At 31.7% G+C, this 15254-nt stretch overlaps 2 protein-coding genes across 2 annotated transcripts; both read left to right on the top strand.

The window, feature by feature from the left end:
* Window positions 1-1266: 1266 nt before the first annotated feature.
* LOC142631076 (putative 2-oxoglutarate-dependent dioxygenase AOP1) lies at window positions 1267-7051 on the top strand. Its single transcript, XM_075805148.1, has 3 exons — window positions 1267-1631; window positions 5635-5959; window positions 6812-7051. Exons 1-3 carry the CDS (start codon window positions 1267-1269, stop codon window positions 7049-7051), a joined length of 930 nt encoding a protein of 309 aa, XP_075661263.1.
* A 4121-nt stretch (window positions 7052-11172) lies between these two features.
* On the top strand, window positions 11173-12225 carry LOC142632473 (putative mitochondrial protein AtMg00820). Its single transcript, XM_075806867.1, has 2 exons — window positions 11173-11475; window positions 11833-12225. Exons 1-2 carry the CDS (start codon window positions 11173-11175, stop codon window positions 12223-12225), a joined length of 696 nt encoding a protein of 231 aa, XP_075662982.1.
* The last annotated feature ends 3029 nt before the right edge of the window (window positions 12226-15254 follow it).

The following is a 15254-nucleotide window of genomic DNA, read 5'->3' on the forward strand; positions in this document are numbered from 1 at the left end:
AAAATATTAAAGTTAAATTTGATGATTAAAGATTAACCTATTAATTGATATATGGACATATAATTTGAAGACTGTTAGTAATTTATAAGATTTTGAAGCATAACATATATATATATATATATATATATATATATATATATATATAACAATAGTACCCTCAAAAATAGTATACCAAAATAGATTGGTACCAAAATATTTTGTGCTAGTAGACAAACAAAACGGTATTTACAACATTTTTTTTTTCTTTTTCTTATAGACAAAGAATCAGTCTCAAACCAAGGTCTCAAATTAACATTAAAAGGCTATATGAGCTAAGTTAACTAAAACCCACTTATAAAATAATGAAAAATACTAAAACCACAGACTACTTTTTAAATGATTGATATAATGGGTAGTTATTAGTAAGTAAAAATGTAATATTAGTGGTGGACCCAAATAAGAACCAATAAAAATTTGACAGTTTGTAAAAATGTTATAATTAAAATAGTTTATGCTTATAGCATTACTCAAAAATAATTATATGTAACTATAAATAAATCATATGTAAGAAAAAATTAACAGATTGTCTTAAGACATTGATTTAGAAAAAAATTTAAAAATTTTTTATTAAAAAAAAATAAAAAGTAACTAATTTTTTCTAAAAATTTTATAAATTTTTCATAAAAGTGGTATTTAAACTTTATTAAAATATTTTATTAACAAATGTCTTTGAGCATTCTCATTAAAATTGTAAAAAATTTAGCATTTAGCATCTCAAAAAGTTACTTTATTCATTTTAACATCTCACTTTACAATACACCCAACATCAAAACTTCTATTATTTTACCACTTCATTTAAATATTTCTTTTTTATTCTTTCTTTATGTTTTTAAATAACTACCATTCATACCATGTTTTCTGTACCCAACAACTACCATTAAACAAATCACTTTTTTTTTTTTTACAATCTTGCTATAGTGGACTGCTATACAGTGGGCTGCTAGAGATAGCAGCCCACTATAGCTAGATTGCAAAATTAATAAGATTTACAATTCTTGATGGAGTATACTTTTTATAAACTTGATGTTAAAATTTAGCATTTACAATTTTTAATGAGAATGCTCTTAATTCACGGTTTACTATAAACTCTTCTAATTATGTGTAAGTACCAATTTCGCCCTCTATATACTACGCCGTTGACCGACATCTATAAATAACATCCCACGCAGCTTTGCTCCTACACAGCTCTCAAACTTCTTAATTATAAGGTGAACGGAAGAAGAAAGAATGGCCATCCAAACACAAGCAAAGATTCCAGTTGTTGATTTCTCAAACGAGGACCTGAAGCCTGGTTCAAGTTCATGGTCCTTAATGCGCAGAGATGTTTGCCATGCATTTGAAGAGTACGGTTGCTTTGTAGCAGAACTTGGCAATAAAGTCCCATTAAAGCTTCACAGCACAACCTTTGGCGCAATAAGAGAGTTGTTTGATTTCCCCACAGAAACCAAAAAGAAATTAACTTCCGAATGGCCTGGCCATGGCTATTTTTCTAAAGCTTTTTACGAACGCTTGGCGATTGATAATGGAAACTCCCCAGGAGAAACTCAAAAGTTGACCAATATCTTCTGGCCCAACGGAAATGTTCACTTCCGGTAATAATCCAATCCTATTATCTACTTTTCTCAAATATTTATAATGCAAGAATCAGAATAACTATATTTATATATGTGTGTGTGTTTTTAAACTTATAAATACATCAGAAAATATTGTCTCATGCCAAAAACTCTTGGATACAGGCGAAACAAAAACTCTTGGTATCCAAGATAAGATACAATACAAACACACAAGCTCAATATAGGTTTAAATATAAGATTTGATTAATTGGACCAATAATTTACCTATACATAATAGCGATAAGTTCGAATGGTGTATACTGGTATTGAACTGTATCAAAATATTTTGTTTCTACGACTTAATCAAAATGGCTTCCGATACATTATTGATACTCTTGTTATGTACACACAATATTAATTTAAAATATGAAATGAGCCATGACAAAATCAGGAATTTATATTTGGGGGCCAAATCAAAAAAGAGGTAATTATAGTACTACTGTAAACATATACTTTTGAAATTTTCAATAGTTAAATGCTTTATAGCTCAATAGTTTAATAAATCTAGATTATCAAATTAAATTACAATCTATTAAGTATTATAATTAAAATAAAAATTTACTAATTGGTTAAATACTGCTAAAAAATAGACAAATAGTAGTCATTTAATGATATAAAATATAATCAAATAAACCAATCAAGTCTTCGATTATTTTATTTATTTATATAATACATTATATATTTTTATCAAACTAATACTAGTTGATTATATTATATCTATATATAAAAAGCGCCAATGTGCTAAAGCTATAGTGAAGACTACAGTCATTTGGTTTATTCAATCCTTTGCACTGTTTCACAACCCCTTTTTTTTTGGGTAATATCGTCCAGTCCACTCCTTTTTTTATTTTTTTATAGAGCTGTTAGTTAACACAATAAATTGTCATAATATTTTCACAATTGTTGAGGTGCTAATTCTTTACAGGTCAAAATAAAATATCATTCTAGAACCAACCACAACTAAAAAAAAAGGTATTGTGAAAAAATAAATGCTACCTCTACAACATTTTTCAAAACATTTTCATAACAAAAGTATGAACATATGCCGTAAAGTTATGATAGTAGCTACATTTTTTTTTTTGGTTTGTTCAATTTGCACTGTTCACCAACCTTCTTTTTTTTTTCGGTAATATTGCCCAGTTAACTCTCTTTTTTTCTTTTTTTTTTATATTATTGTTAGTTAACAAAATAAATTATCACAATATTTTCATAATTGTTGAAATGTTAATTCCTTATAGGTCAAAATAAAATATCATACTAGAACTAACTACAACTAAAAATAAAGGTATTGTTATACGACATAAAAAATTTCACAATATTTTCACAATTATTAAGATGTCAATTTCTTATAAGTCAAAATAAAATAATAAAATATGAGACTGTGACCAACCACAACTGAAAATAAATATTTTATGAAAATGTTGTAATACTTGTTGTGTGAATGTATAAAAGCTACTGTAGTAGCTCCAGTACTTTTTGATTTATTCAATATGTATTATTCATCACTTCATTAGCCCTTTCTTTCTTTCTTTTTTTTTTTTTTTTTTTTTTTTCTCCAGTCATCAGTTTGTGCTCTTTTCTTTAAATATTTATGTGAGCTAGCATATATATTGTTATATTGACACAAAAAATTTCACAATACACAATTAATTTTTTATTGGTTGAAATTAAATAATAATATATGAGAATGTGATCAACCACAACTGAAAATAAATTTTTTATGAAAATGTTGTAACACTTGTTGTTATCACAATATTTTCATAATTGTTGAGATCTCAATTTCTTATAAATCAAATAAAAAATTGCCAAGTCCACAACATTTTCACATTAATTTCACAACAAATCAAAGGTGGTAAGCTATACTATTGATGGATAAAAAAGTAATATTAGTCGTGGGTTCATTTTAAAATTAGTAACAACTTGCCATTTAGAATTTGTTATGAAAATATTATGAAGATAGCATTTCTATAAAATAAATAATAATATGTCAAACCGAAATTTACCACGGCTAAAAATAAAAGTATTGTGAAAATATTGTGGTATTTTGTTGTGTTTCTAGACTTCTTTTTTGGTTTAGTCAAATTTGTTGAGCAAAAATTCACTGTTTCACGCACAATTTTCTTCTGTTGGTTTTTTTTTTATGCATAGTTTAAAGTGGTTGTCCCAATTAAAAATCAATAACAATTTACCATCTAGGATTTGTTGTGAGAATGTTGTGGATGTAGCACTACTCTAAAATAAAACTATAAAATATCATACCAGGGCCCACCATAGCTAAAATAAAGATATTGAGAAAATATCTTGACATTTATTGTGACTTTGTTTCTTTGTTTAGCCAACTTGTTGAGCCAAAATTTATAGTTTTACAAACAGTTTTCTTGGGTTTTTTTAACATATTGTTTAAAGTGAAAAACATAGTTTTACCAACAAAAAAAAATTATAGCAAAAAGTACTTTCCCCTTTATGCTTGGAGTAGTTTCATCCTCCAACTTTAAAGTTGAAAAATCTCCTCCTTTATATTTTGTACACAAGCATAGAGTCCTTGCTGTTACTCTCTTAGTTAAATCCTAACAAAATCTTATGATTCCTAGAACATTTCATTGTTCAATATCTAAAATGCTGCACTAAAGTTTAGTGTCCCAAAACTTTTCTTTCTGTATTTTGAGTTTTATGTGTTAGTCATACTTAAAAAGTAAAAATAGTGGTCTATGGTATTTTATTTGTTATAAATTATAAAATTTATAATTTTATCTAATAGAAACTTCAATGACATATGTCTTTTGTTATTTTGTTATTTTTTTAATTTCTTTTATTTATTAAAAAAGTGTTCATTAAAAATTAAGTAAGCTAAGCATCGTAGTTAGGCTCATAAAATAAAATGATAAAGAATGAAGTATGAATAACAAAATATTCATTTCAAATGGTTGTAGATATTTAATTTGATGAAGAGTTTCAATTGTAGTATATGTCATCATTTATTACGAAAATTTAAATATTGTGACAATATTTTATTAAAACTTAGTTGTTTATTGTTGAAAGATGACAACATTTGTTATCATTCTTAGTAGAATTTTTTTGTGAGTAGATACTGTCTTTAGTAAATACGTTCTAAGAATTATCATACCAAATAGACAGCTATATGTTAATGGTACTACTTCAAAAAAAATTATATCTAAAATATTTTCATTTAAGGAGGAGCACGTGCCTTGCATATGCAACCCTTACTAATGCTATATAAAATATCTATTTTTTATAAAACAAAGAGGGAATATAAGAATAACAATCCGTGCCTGTGAATGGAGAAAAATGTACTTACCTAAAAGAAAATTAGTAAAGACTTAGGGGGAGAGAAAGACAGAGAAATGAAGTTACTAATATTAATTAGCATTGCTAAGAGTACGGTTTTCAACCATACACGTGGACAGTACCCTTCTTGGAATTGAAGGAAGGACTTAAAGGCTCTACAATATAGTCAAACACAGCCATCTCTGCCATCAACGCCAAAGTAAGCTAAAATGAATGGTTTTTTTTTTTTTTTTTTTAATCCTTTCTTTTAAATGAGGAATGAGCAAAATTTTGAAATTTTTTTCTTTTCTTTAGATAAGTGTTAAAAACTATGTTTATCATAAGTTAATGAATATCCAGTTAATTTAAGTTATTGATATTTAAAATCTATCACTAATCATTAATAGAATTTTAACTCAAAAAAGAAAATAAAACTAACCGGATGAGGAGGGGGGCCAAAAGAATATCTACTTGAATTTCTTTCTAAAAAATTGGGATAGCTTATATAAAAGTCCATAAATTTCAACTTTTTTCAAAAAAATTTGGGGGGCTAGAGTCCCCTTCGGCCCCATCATGACTCCACCACTGGAAATGAATGATGTATACTAACAAGTGTAGGAGGATCAATGTTCTAAATGTAACACATTTTTTTCTTCTTGTTTTTTTTTTTTTTTTACTATTTCCTCCTTTTCATTAGTGAAAGTGCTGATTCATATGTGAAGTTGATGGAGGAATTAGATCAAATGGTGATGAGAATGGTGTTTGAAAACTATGGCGTGGAGAAGTACTATGACTCTCTCACGGAATCAGTCACTCGCACACTCGGCTTTATAAAATATAAAGAAGCTCAAAATACTGTCAGCACCTGCAATGCCCTTGATAGACACACAGACAAGACCTTCACCACCATACTTCATCAAAATCATGTAAAGGGTCTCGAGATAAAAACAAAGGACGACCAATGGCTTGGTTTTGATTACTCGCCTTCATCCTTTATATTCTTGGCAGCTGATGCACTTCAGGTGACTTACTACTTTTACATGTCAACAGCAAAAGATTGATCTTACAAAACTCATACCAACTTTATTCTTTTTTCTTAAAGAAAATACTAAAGTTACTGCAAAAATATTTCAAATTTATGTGATAATTAATTTGATCAGTATCACTTTAACAACTTATAGATAAACATTCAAATTTTTTTCTGTAATGGGTGACACATCAATTTATATAATTTATGCAAACAAAAAAAAAACTATATTATTCTAGTACGACTCATTTTTTCTTCTTAAACAGTATCATAGAATATTTAATGATATGAAATCACTTGATATAACATTGGTAACCATGGAAATTATAACTAAATCTAAAATATTCTAGTATAATGTGTACTGTTAACAGTCATTATGAATCTAGAGAATTATTTTCTTAAAAATAAAATATTAACTGCGAAATGAACTAGTATCTTTTTAATAAAAATATTAGCCATTAAAAGGACTATTTATACTTCAATGTGAAAGAAAAAAGATTCAAAATAGCTAGTTTATGTGTCGAAAAATTATAAGAAGGATTTCCTTAGGGTGGCCCAAAAGTTTTTATTACAATACTTAAACCAAAACCTCATGAATCATACGAGACTTGGAAACCATTACAGCAATTTGAATTTAGTTCTTTGTTGTTTTTGCTATAAGGATATGATCAAATATTCGTCTTTCTAGAATTAGTAATAAATAGTAGTCAATTGTGCCTCCTAATATTGTAACCATTTAAATAAGTTGAATCATGCGTTCCAAAATTGTTTTCTTCTTTTTTTTCTTTTTTATAGAAAAAATTGTATCAATTATAATTTGGAGTGATGCATGTTTTGCTTGACCAAGGTATGGAGCAATGACAGAATACCATCTTGCATCCATCAAGTTCATATCAGTGAAAACGAGACAAGAACAAGATACTCATTTGGGTTGTTTACATTTTACGACAAGACAATAAATGTGCCGGAAGAATTAGTTGATGAAGAACATCCTTTACGATATAAACCACTAAATATTTTTGAATATCTCAAAGCAAATGTTGGTCATGGTGGAGAACTGTCAATCAAAGCCTATTGTGGTATTTGAACTCTTCCAATCCAAATTAAGAAATGTGTCCAGTGGATATCTCAACACCTTCAGTGATGCGCTTTGTGTGGTAATTAGTGGCTTGGTTTATTCATATCTCAAAAGGGATAGGGATGGGGATCCCCAATTCAAGAGATAGTGCCCATTTAAAGGATATGATTCAAAATGAAATAAATCTATGGTTTACATTTTGCCAACTCATTTAAAATTTAATTGTGGTAAACTAAACTAGAGTTAATGAATTGGCAAAATCTAGATTCTAGATTTTTTTTCCATGTTGAATTATTATTTTTAAATGGACACTCTATATTTTGCTTTGATTATTATTATTTAAGAAACATTTCACTTTGAAATGGGATATAAATGAGAATGTACGAATAAATATACATTTATGTACTCTTAAAATAAATATCTTCTAATTGCTTGTTTCGAAGGATGCATAATAAATTTGGTCCATCCATATGGGTGGTTTCTCTTTTCCATGGACTGAATTTATATTTCATTTTTTTTTTTTTTTTGGATATTATGACAGTTGATAGAGTGGGGATTTGAACCCAAATGTCTTTGTTGAAACTATTAGGAAGTGTCAGTTGAGTTCTAAGAGTCTTAGGCATGAACTAAATTTGTTGCAAATTTATGCATTTTGAAAAGTATAATAATATACACTAAATATGAAGCACAAGAAAAACACATTCCCATTTGGAGATTAAAAAAAAAAAAGGATTATTGATCTTCCAAAAGGGCCAAAACTAACTAGAGTACACTTATCACCGCTTCTATTAAATTATTTTCTTTGTGATTATATTGATTTTGTTTAAAACAGATACTCCCTCTGTCCCAGTTTGTTTGTCCTCTATTCCATTTTAGGATGTCCCATAATATTGTCTTATTTCTAAAAATAAAAGTCATTAATTTACTAATATTCCTATTATACCTCTATTTTATTTTCAAAATTATTTTTTGATAAATTTATTTAAGGGTGGTTTTGGAAACTTATACATTTTTATAAGGTAGACAAGACAATAAATGATGTTCCCTTAGAGAGTTTGACTTTTCAAACAGGACAAACAAAGTGAGACGGAGGTAGTACAATTTTGGTAGAGTTCCTTAATTGTTTTCATTTATGAAAATATACCCCCAAAATGGAAAATTATTTTGTATCTTTAGGTCAGAACCTACACGAAAAATTAGGTGAAAAAGTGACTAATTTGAAAAGAAAAAAAAAAGTAATTTGAAAAAAAAAAAAAAAGGTCAATGATTGGGACAGATAAATGGGAAATAAATTTTTTTTTTTAGCAACAAATGGGCAAAGAGTAAGATTACTAATGTGAGCATTTTTTTGAAGTGTGAAGTTTTTTTCTGGTAGTGTGAGAGAGCATATGCATTAGTATAGCTATTTTAATATTTTAGTAAATATATAGCTAAAGACACACAAAAAACCAACACATCAGTTGCATTGTTCCTTGCTAAAGGATAAAAAATGAAAAAACATTTATTTTTCTCTACTTTCTTCTCTCTCTTCCCTCTTACTAGCATTTATGTCTGACGTAGGACAACCAAAACAAAATTGAAACAACAATAAAATAAAGAGATATGACCTAGGAGTCAGCATCTAGGCCTTGCTAGGAGTTAGCATCTAGGCCTTGTTTAGAGTCAGCACCAAGCGAGGAAACCACTAGGAGTCAGCACCTAGGGTAGACCTAGAGTCAGCACCAAAACAAAGAAAGACCAAACGGTCATTTTTTCATTCATCAAAATATCAATTACTTCCTCAAGGAGTACAATAGGTTGCTTATAAAGGATTGCTAAACCCTAGTGTTAGGACCTATGTGATTTGATGTTAGGAACATATGTCAACATTTTATGTAATTGGCTAATCCTTTGACAAAACGTACTTTACTTGTAATTGGGTAGATCTAGGATGTCTTTAATGCTTTAAGGAACCTTGTTTCGAGTCCAAGTATTGAAGCCATGCAAGTCTGTCTAAGATTCAAGTGTGAAAAGTGTTGTTCATTAAATCTCGACAGCTAGCATCTATCGACACTTGAAGAGCTGTTCTAACCCGTGGCTCAACAACTTCTCAACAAATAGGGTATCTGTCGAGGTTTATGAAACTCAGATTTTCAAATATGTTTTTCATCCAATCCGTGATTGTATATTTGGGCTTTCTTTTCTCACAACCCTAAACATATATGAGGATTATTTTAAGGGCCATATCAGGTTACACACAACCAAGAGCACAATTGCACAAGAGCAAATTGTAACTGGAGACCTAGTTTGCCCTAGTTCATCTTTCTTGTGAAGAAGTTGCTATGTTTGTAGACCATAGGGTTTTTTAACTAAGGAGCTTCTCGATCTTCATCGTGTGATGAACTGAAGAACTTTGCAGCCAACAATCTTTCTCTAATTGGTGATTGAAGTCGCGTACTAGGATCCGCGCAATTGGTTAGTCACGTACTAGGAGCCGTGCAATACAAGGAAAGATTGTCACTACAGAAAGTCCAATTGAGTATTGGGGTAAGGGTTCAACTGTAGGTTGGTATAAGGTATTGAGATTCCTTTGCTTGTAACCGCTTGTTTTGATAATAGTGGATTCTCAGGAGTGGTAACCTTAAAATCACCCGGTGGGGTTTTTGCCGTGTTGGTTTTCCCCATTCGTTAACAAATCACCGTGTCAATTTATTTTTCGCTACACTTTAGTTTATTGGTGATTTATTTGTGCTACCACATGTTTGCGTGTTAATTTGATTAATTAATAAACTGAGCTAATTAATCAATTAATTTATCATAAGGGGTCAATACGTTTTGACCTATCAAGTGGTATCAAAGCAGGCATACTCTGATTAGGGTTTAATCTTTGCTGTGAAGATCCATTGACCCCAATTGTCATGGCTGCCATTGGCAAGAAAAGATCTATAGTTTCAAATACATTTTGTTTTTCTAATCTCCATCTAATTGAGTGTTTCAGAAAATACAAGTCTAAAAGTTATTTGAAAGCCATCACGATGATGCTGGAAAAAGATTTTAACATGACAAAGAAGAAACTAGTCTGCCTCAAAATGAGAATGTGCAAAAAAGTTCATCTGAGAAGGTTGAAAGTTAAAAGTCTTGGTTGTAAATGGCGGATAAAAGAAAATACCATTCCCACAGATCTGTCATCAAAGCATGAAGTGTGCTTTATGATGAAGTCTGCATTCAAGGTAATGGATACATGCTTGTGGTACCTTGATAGTGAATGCTCACGACACATGACTGGAGATCGCTCTCTCTTTAAGATCTTCGAGTCTAAGAAAGGTGGTAATGTCACTTTTGATGATGGGAGCAAATCACAGATTAAAGGGAAGGGAGTTATTTCTTTACTTGGACTGCCAGATAATGCAAATGTGCTATATGTATAAGGTCTGAGAGTGAAGCTATTGAGCATAAGTCAAATATGTAATCAAGACTTTATGGTGCTGTTTTCTAAAGGAAAGTGTCTTGTTCTGGATGAGTCTGGAAAGAAACTCATAAGTGGTGTTCACACTTTAGACAATTGTTATGGTTTGGTACTTGATGCCAATATTGTGTGCAATAGTATTCATATACCAAATGAAGATCTATGGCACCAAAGGATGGGACATCCAAGTTACAAACATCTCTCAATTGTATCTAAGCATGAACCAGTGCTAGGTGTGCCAAAACTCAATAGAGTGGACAATGTTGTGTGCGAACCGTGCCAGCTTGGGAAACAGACAAAAGCTAAACATCCAAGCACTCAGACATCTGCAACATCTAGACCTTTGGAACTACTACATGTGGATCTTATGGGTCCAACTCAAACCGAGTCTTTTAGAGGAAAGAGATATATCATGGTTATAGTAGACGACTTCACTAGGTACTCTTGGGTCATTCTTCTAAGATCCAAGTCAGAGGCTCCTAAGCACATTAAAGCCCTATGCACAAGATTGCAAAATGAGAAGAGTTTCAAGGTTGATCAAATTCGAAGTGATCATGGCAAAGAATTCGAAAACTCATACATGGAATCCTTCTGTACTAGATTGGGTATATCTCAAGAATTCTCTGCTTCTATTACTCCTTAACAGAACAGTGTAGTAGAAAGGAAGAACGGGGTTATTCAGGAAATGGCTAGGTCTATGTTGCACAACAAGGGTGTGGCTAGAAACTTGTGGGGAGAAGCCGTCAACGCTGCATGTCACATGGTTAACAGGGTATATTTCAGACCCGATACTAAAAAGACTCCCTATGAGCTATGGAAGGGAAGGAAGTCAAATGTCAAGTATTTCAGAATCTTTGGGAGTACTTGTTTCATTCTCAAAGACAGAGAGAATATGGGAAAGTTTGACTCCCGAAGTGATGAAGGAATATTTTTGGGGTACTCCTCCACAAGTAAGGCTTATCGAGTATACAACAAGAGAACCAAAAAGGTGATGTAAACTATAAATGTTGTGATCGATGAAGCTTTTGAGTCCTATTCTGAGAGTGTTAGTGAGGAAATCCCCAAAGAAACTATTCCTCCCAAGCCGAATGGCATTCAAGAACCTATTGATCAAAAGCCTGCCTTTCCAAGAACTCCCAGTACTCCAAGTGTTGCAGAAGGTTCAGCAGAATGATCTACCTCCCCTGATTCTGAATCTCGTAAAGAGAAAGGACCTTCCTCCAGAATTCAGCTGAATCATCCTCTTGAAACTATTGTGGGAAATATGAATGAACTTACACTAAGGAAACGCACAGTTGATAAATGTGTTGCTAACTTTGTGTCTTATTCTTGCTATTTGTCACAGGTTGAACCTACTAAGGTTGAGGAAGCACTCCAGGATGAAAGCTGGGATGAAGCAATACATGATAAACTGCTTCAGTTTCAGAGGAATGATGTCTGGACTCTAGTACCTAGACTGGAGGGTGAGCACATCGGTACAAAGTGGATATTCCACAATAAGACTAATGAGGAGGGTAATGTAATCCACAACAAGGCTCGTCTTGTAGTTCAAGGATACTCGCAAATGGAAGGAGTTGAATATGATGAAACATTTGCCCCAGTTGCCCATATGGAGTCCATCAGAACTCTTCTAGCCCTAGCATGTCACTTAAAGTTTAAGCTTTCTCAAATGGACTTAAAGACTGATTTCTTGAATGGACTCCTTAAAGAAGATGTCTATGTGGCTCAACCAAAATGATTCATTGATCCACACTTTCCGAATCATGTGTTGTACCTCAAGAAGGCACTTTATGGTTTAAAGCAAGCCCCTAGAGCTTGGTATGATCGACTCACACAATACTTGGTGTCACATGAGTTCACAAGAGGAAAAGCTGATCAAACTCTCTTTATCAAAAGGGAAAATGGCGAGTTGACAGTTGCTCAAGTCTATGCAAAGTTGTACAAGGTCTCAGAAAAGCATGAGAAATTGCATAGGTTGACCACTAAGAAGCTAAGTGATGTGGAACTTGAGCGTGAAGAGCTTTCCACAAAGTTTGATGAAGCCAATCAGACTATTGGAGTACTGAGGTTTGAGAACAACTTCCTGACTGAGAAGACCAAGAAGCTTAAGGCAGAATTGTTCCAAGTTAGAGCTCAACTAGAAAGGACTTCAAGCGCTAAGTTGGATAAGAATCTCAGTCTTCAGAAATCTACTTCTGATCGAACCGGTTTAGGGTATGATTTCTCTGTTAGGATTTGCGCCCTTAAATCCTATTGTATGATATTATGTATGACATTATGTATGACATGATATATGACTTAATATTGTGATTGATGAAGTTATTTTATTATTATCTAAAATAATGGTAACATGAATATGAGACATTATCATATAGTCCATGAGATGCATTGTATGTGATTTATGTGAAAAGTCACAGAAGATGTAAATCACAAATTCTTTGTAAACTCAGAATTTATAATTTGTAGTCGATGATGAAATTGGGCATTTCATCTGCGAAAACTATAACGTGTCAACTAAGATGATTTGTCTTGATCATGGAAGTGGAGACTTCTAGTTGATATGTTGATATGTTTTAAAAGTTAAAACATATTGAACAGGACCGCTGTGAGATTTATTATTCTCCTAATGACTGTCAAATGAATAATAAATCTCACGACTTCTATTTGCATGAACTCTTAATCCTGAGAGAATAATAGACCTAATCATGAGGTGTAGGTTGTTTTGATATATCAGGAGTGAGATCTAAAATGACAATCAAAACCTCAGTATGTTGGGCAGCCACTTTTAGTGTTGATGGAACATATATTCTCAAGATGGAATTCATAGTCTCTTGATGGAGATATAAAATATTCCCTTGAGATAAGTTTAATGGGTTCAGTTATTCAGAGAGTTAGGCCTCTTACTAAAGTATATATTTATGAAATTGGATTTCATAAATATATAATGAATAACTTTAAAGGATTAAACCGGGTACTCAAGGATAAGATGTAGTAATTTACAAAGTAGCAGTCTACATTTATGACTTTGTGTTACTACGAATATTTTATGAAGGGGTTACGTGTATAATAAAGTCTTGGGATATAATTTATTAATAAGACCTAGAGTGCAATTATATTTATATAGTGGTATTAAATATAATTAATGGTAACTTTGGACTTGTCAAAAGTTGACAGAAAAGCCCAAGGCGCATTGGAGCTAGTGTCTTATTAGTCCATTTTTGGTCCCATTCCAAGCCACACACTAAAGCCCAATTGGAAAGGTCCAATAGGTCAGTCCAATTAGATAATCAGTTAGTTATAAAGGGAGAAACATACAGAATTTTTATGAGTGAAAAAAGAGAAATAAAAAACGGTGTGCGAGAGAGTGTGAGACACACTTTCATTCTCCCTTTAAGAAAACTGATTGAGAGACCACACATCTTGGGCGTAAAGTGGAATTGGAGTGAAGATTAAAAGTGTTCCCAAGTGCTTCTAATCTTTGTTTTGAATTTCTCCACACCAAGGTACGCTATCTTGTTCTTAAATTCTAAAATTTACAAAGTGCACGTTATCAATCATGAATGAAATAGATCATTGTTTGTTGCTTCCGCTATATGTTTTGTATGAGATACAAAACCAGAATTTTTCCTTCATTCTCTACTTCTAATATTGCTTCTACTAGTACTATTGTTTTTGTTCCTCCTAGTAATAATGTTGAAATTGAGAACACTAATGTTAAAACTGATTTAGCTAGTGAGAACATAGACAAGGGTAAATCCATCTTAGGAGCACCCCCAAAGCAGGATAAGAAAGAAGCTAAAAATCCTAAGGCTAAGAAGGTTATCTTTCAAAAGCCTAAACAAAAGAAGTAGCATCTCTGTCATCAATGTGGAGCAGCTGGTCATACTCGACCTTTTGCTATAAGTGGTTAGCCACTCAACAGAGCAACGGCATGATCGCATCAGGAAACCAGAATTAGTTTCCATCCTCTCTTGCACCTCTTGGAGATTTTCTCAGAGCCCTCATGTTCATTTCAAACTTGAACGAGTTCAATTCTTCCCCCTCATCGCTGTTTCAAGGATTGCTCAAAGGAAAAGTTCTTCCAAAGTATGGAAGGAAAAGGGCTCTAAGTGATTTAATCACTTCTTCTCTCTCCCTATCTGTTTTTTATTGCATTACTTGTATGTTTTTGCTTTCTTGTTTTTGAGTCAATCTAGTTTTATGCATTACTTTGCTTTATTTGTCATGTTCTTGTTGGTTATATTCAATTTTTTTTTTTTTATAAATTGAAAATTTTGAAAAATACAAAAACAATGTGTGTTTGTGTACATTGGTGCTTGTGCACCTTAGATGGCCATTGAAAAAAAATTTTCTAAATTTTGTATCTCTTGTAGCTTAGATGAGCATATCTAAGCATAACTAAGCAAATGAGTTTTGTGGCTCTTTGTTTGTGATGAGTAAGGTTAAGTAATCTCTTGTACTTAACACTCATATCACTCTTTTTGACGGGAAGGACTAGAAAATCCTAAAAGAAATGCATAAATAACCATCTCACCACTGTTGCCTGCCAATCATGAAATGACATCCGTATGCTTCGGCATAGCAAAAGTGCAATATCAAAAAACTTAACATAATTGGGTATTTCTTTTCTATCTCTTATATGCCCATGCATGCGTTGCTTAAAAAGAAAGAAAAATATGCAAAGAAACTAAAAAGCAAAAAGATCAAAATGCTTTAAAAATATGATTGCAAGCAAGTATTCTAGGAGATGTGGGAGTTATAGGATGT

The sequence above is a fragment of the Castanea sativa genome, chromosome 4 (genome assembly GCF_040712315.1).
Source record: "Castanea sativa cultivar Marrone di Chiusa Pesio chromosome 4, ASM4071231v1".
Lineage (NCBI taxonomy): Eukaryota > Viridiplantae > Streptophyta > Magnoliopsida > Fagales > Fagaceae > Castanea > Castanea sativa.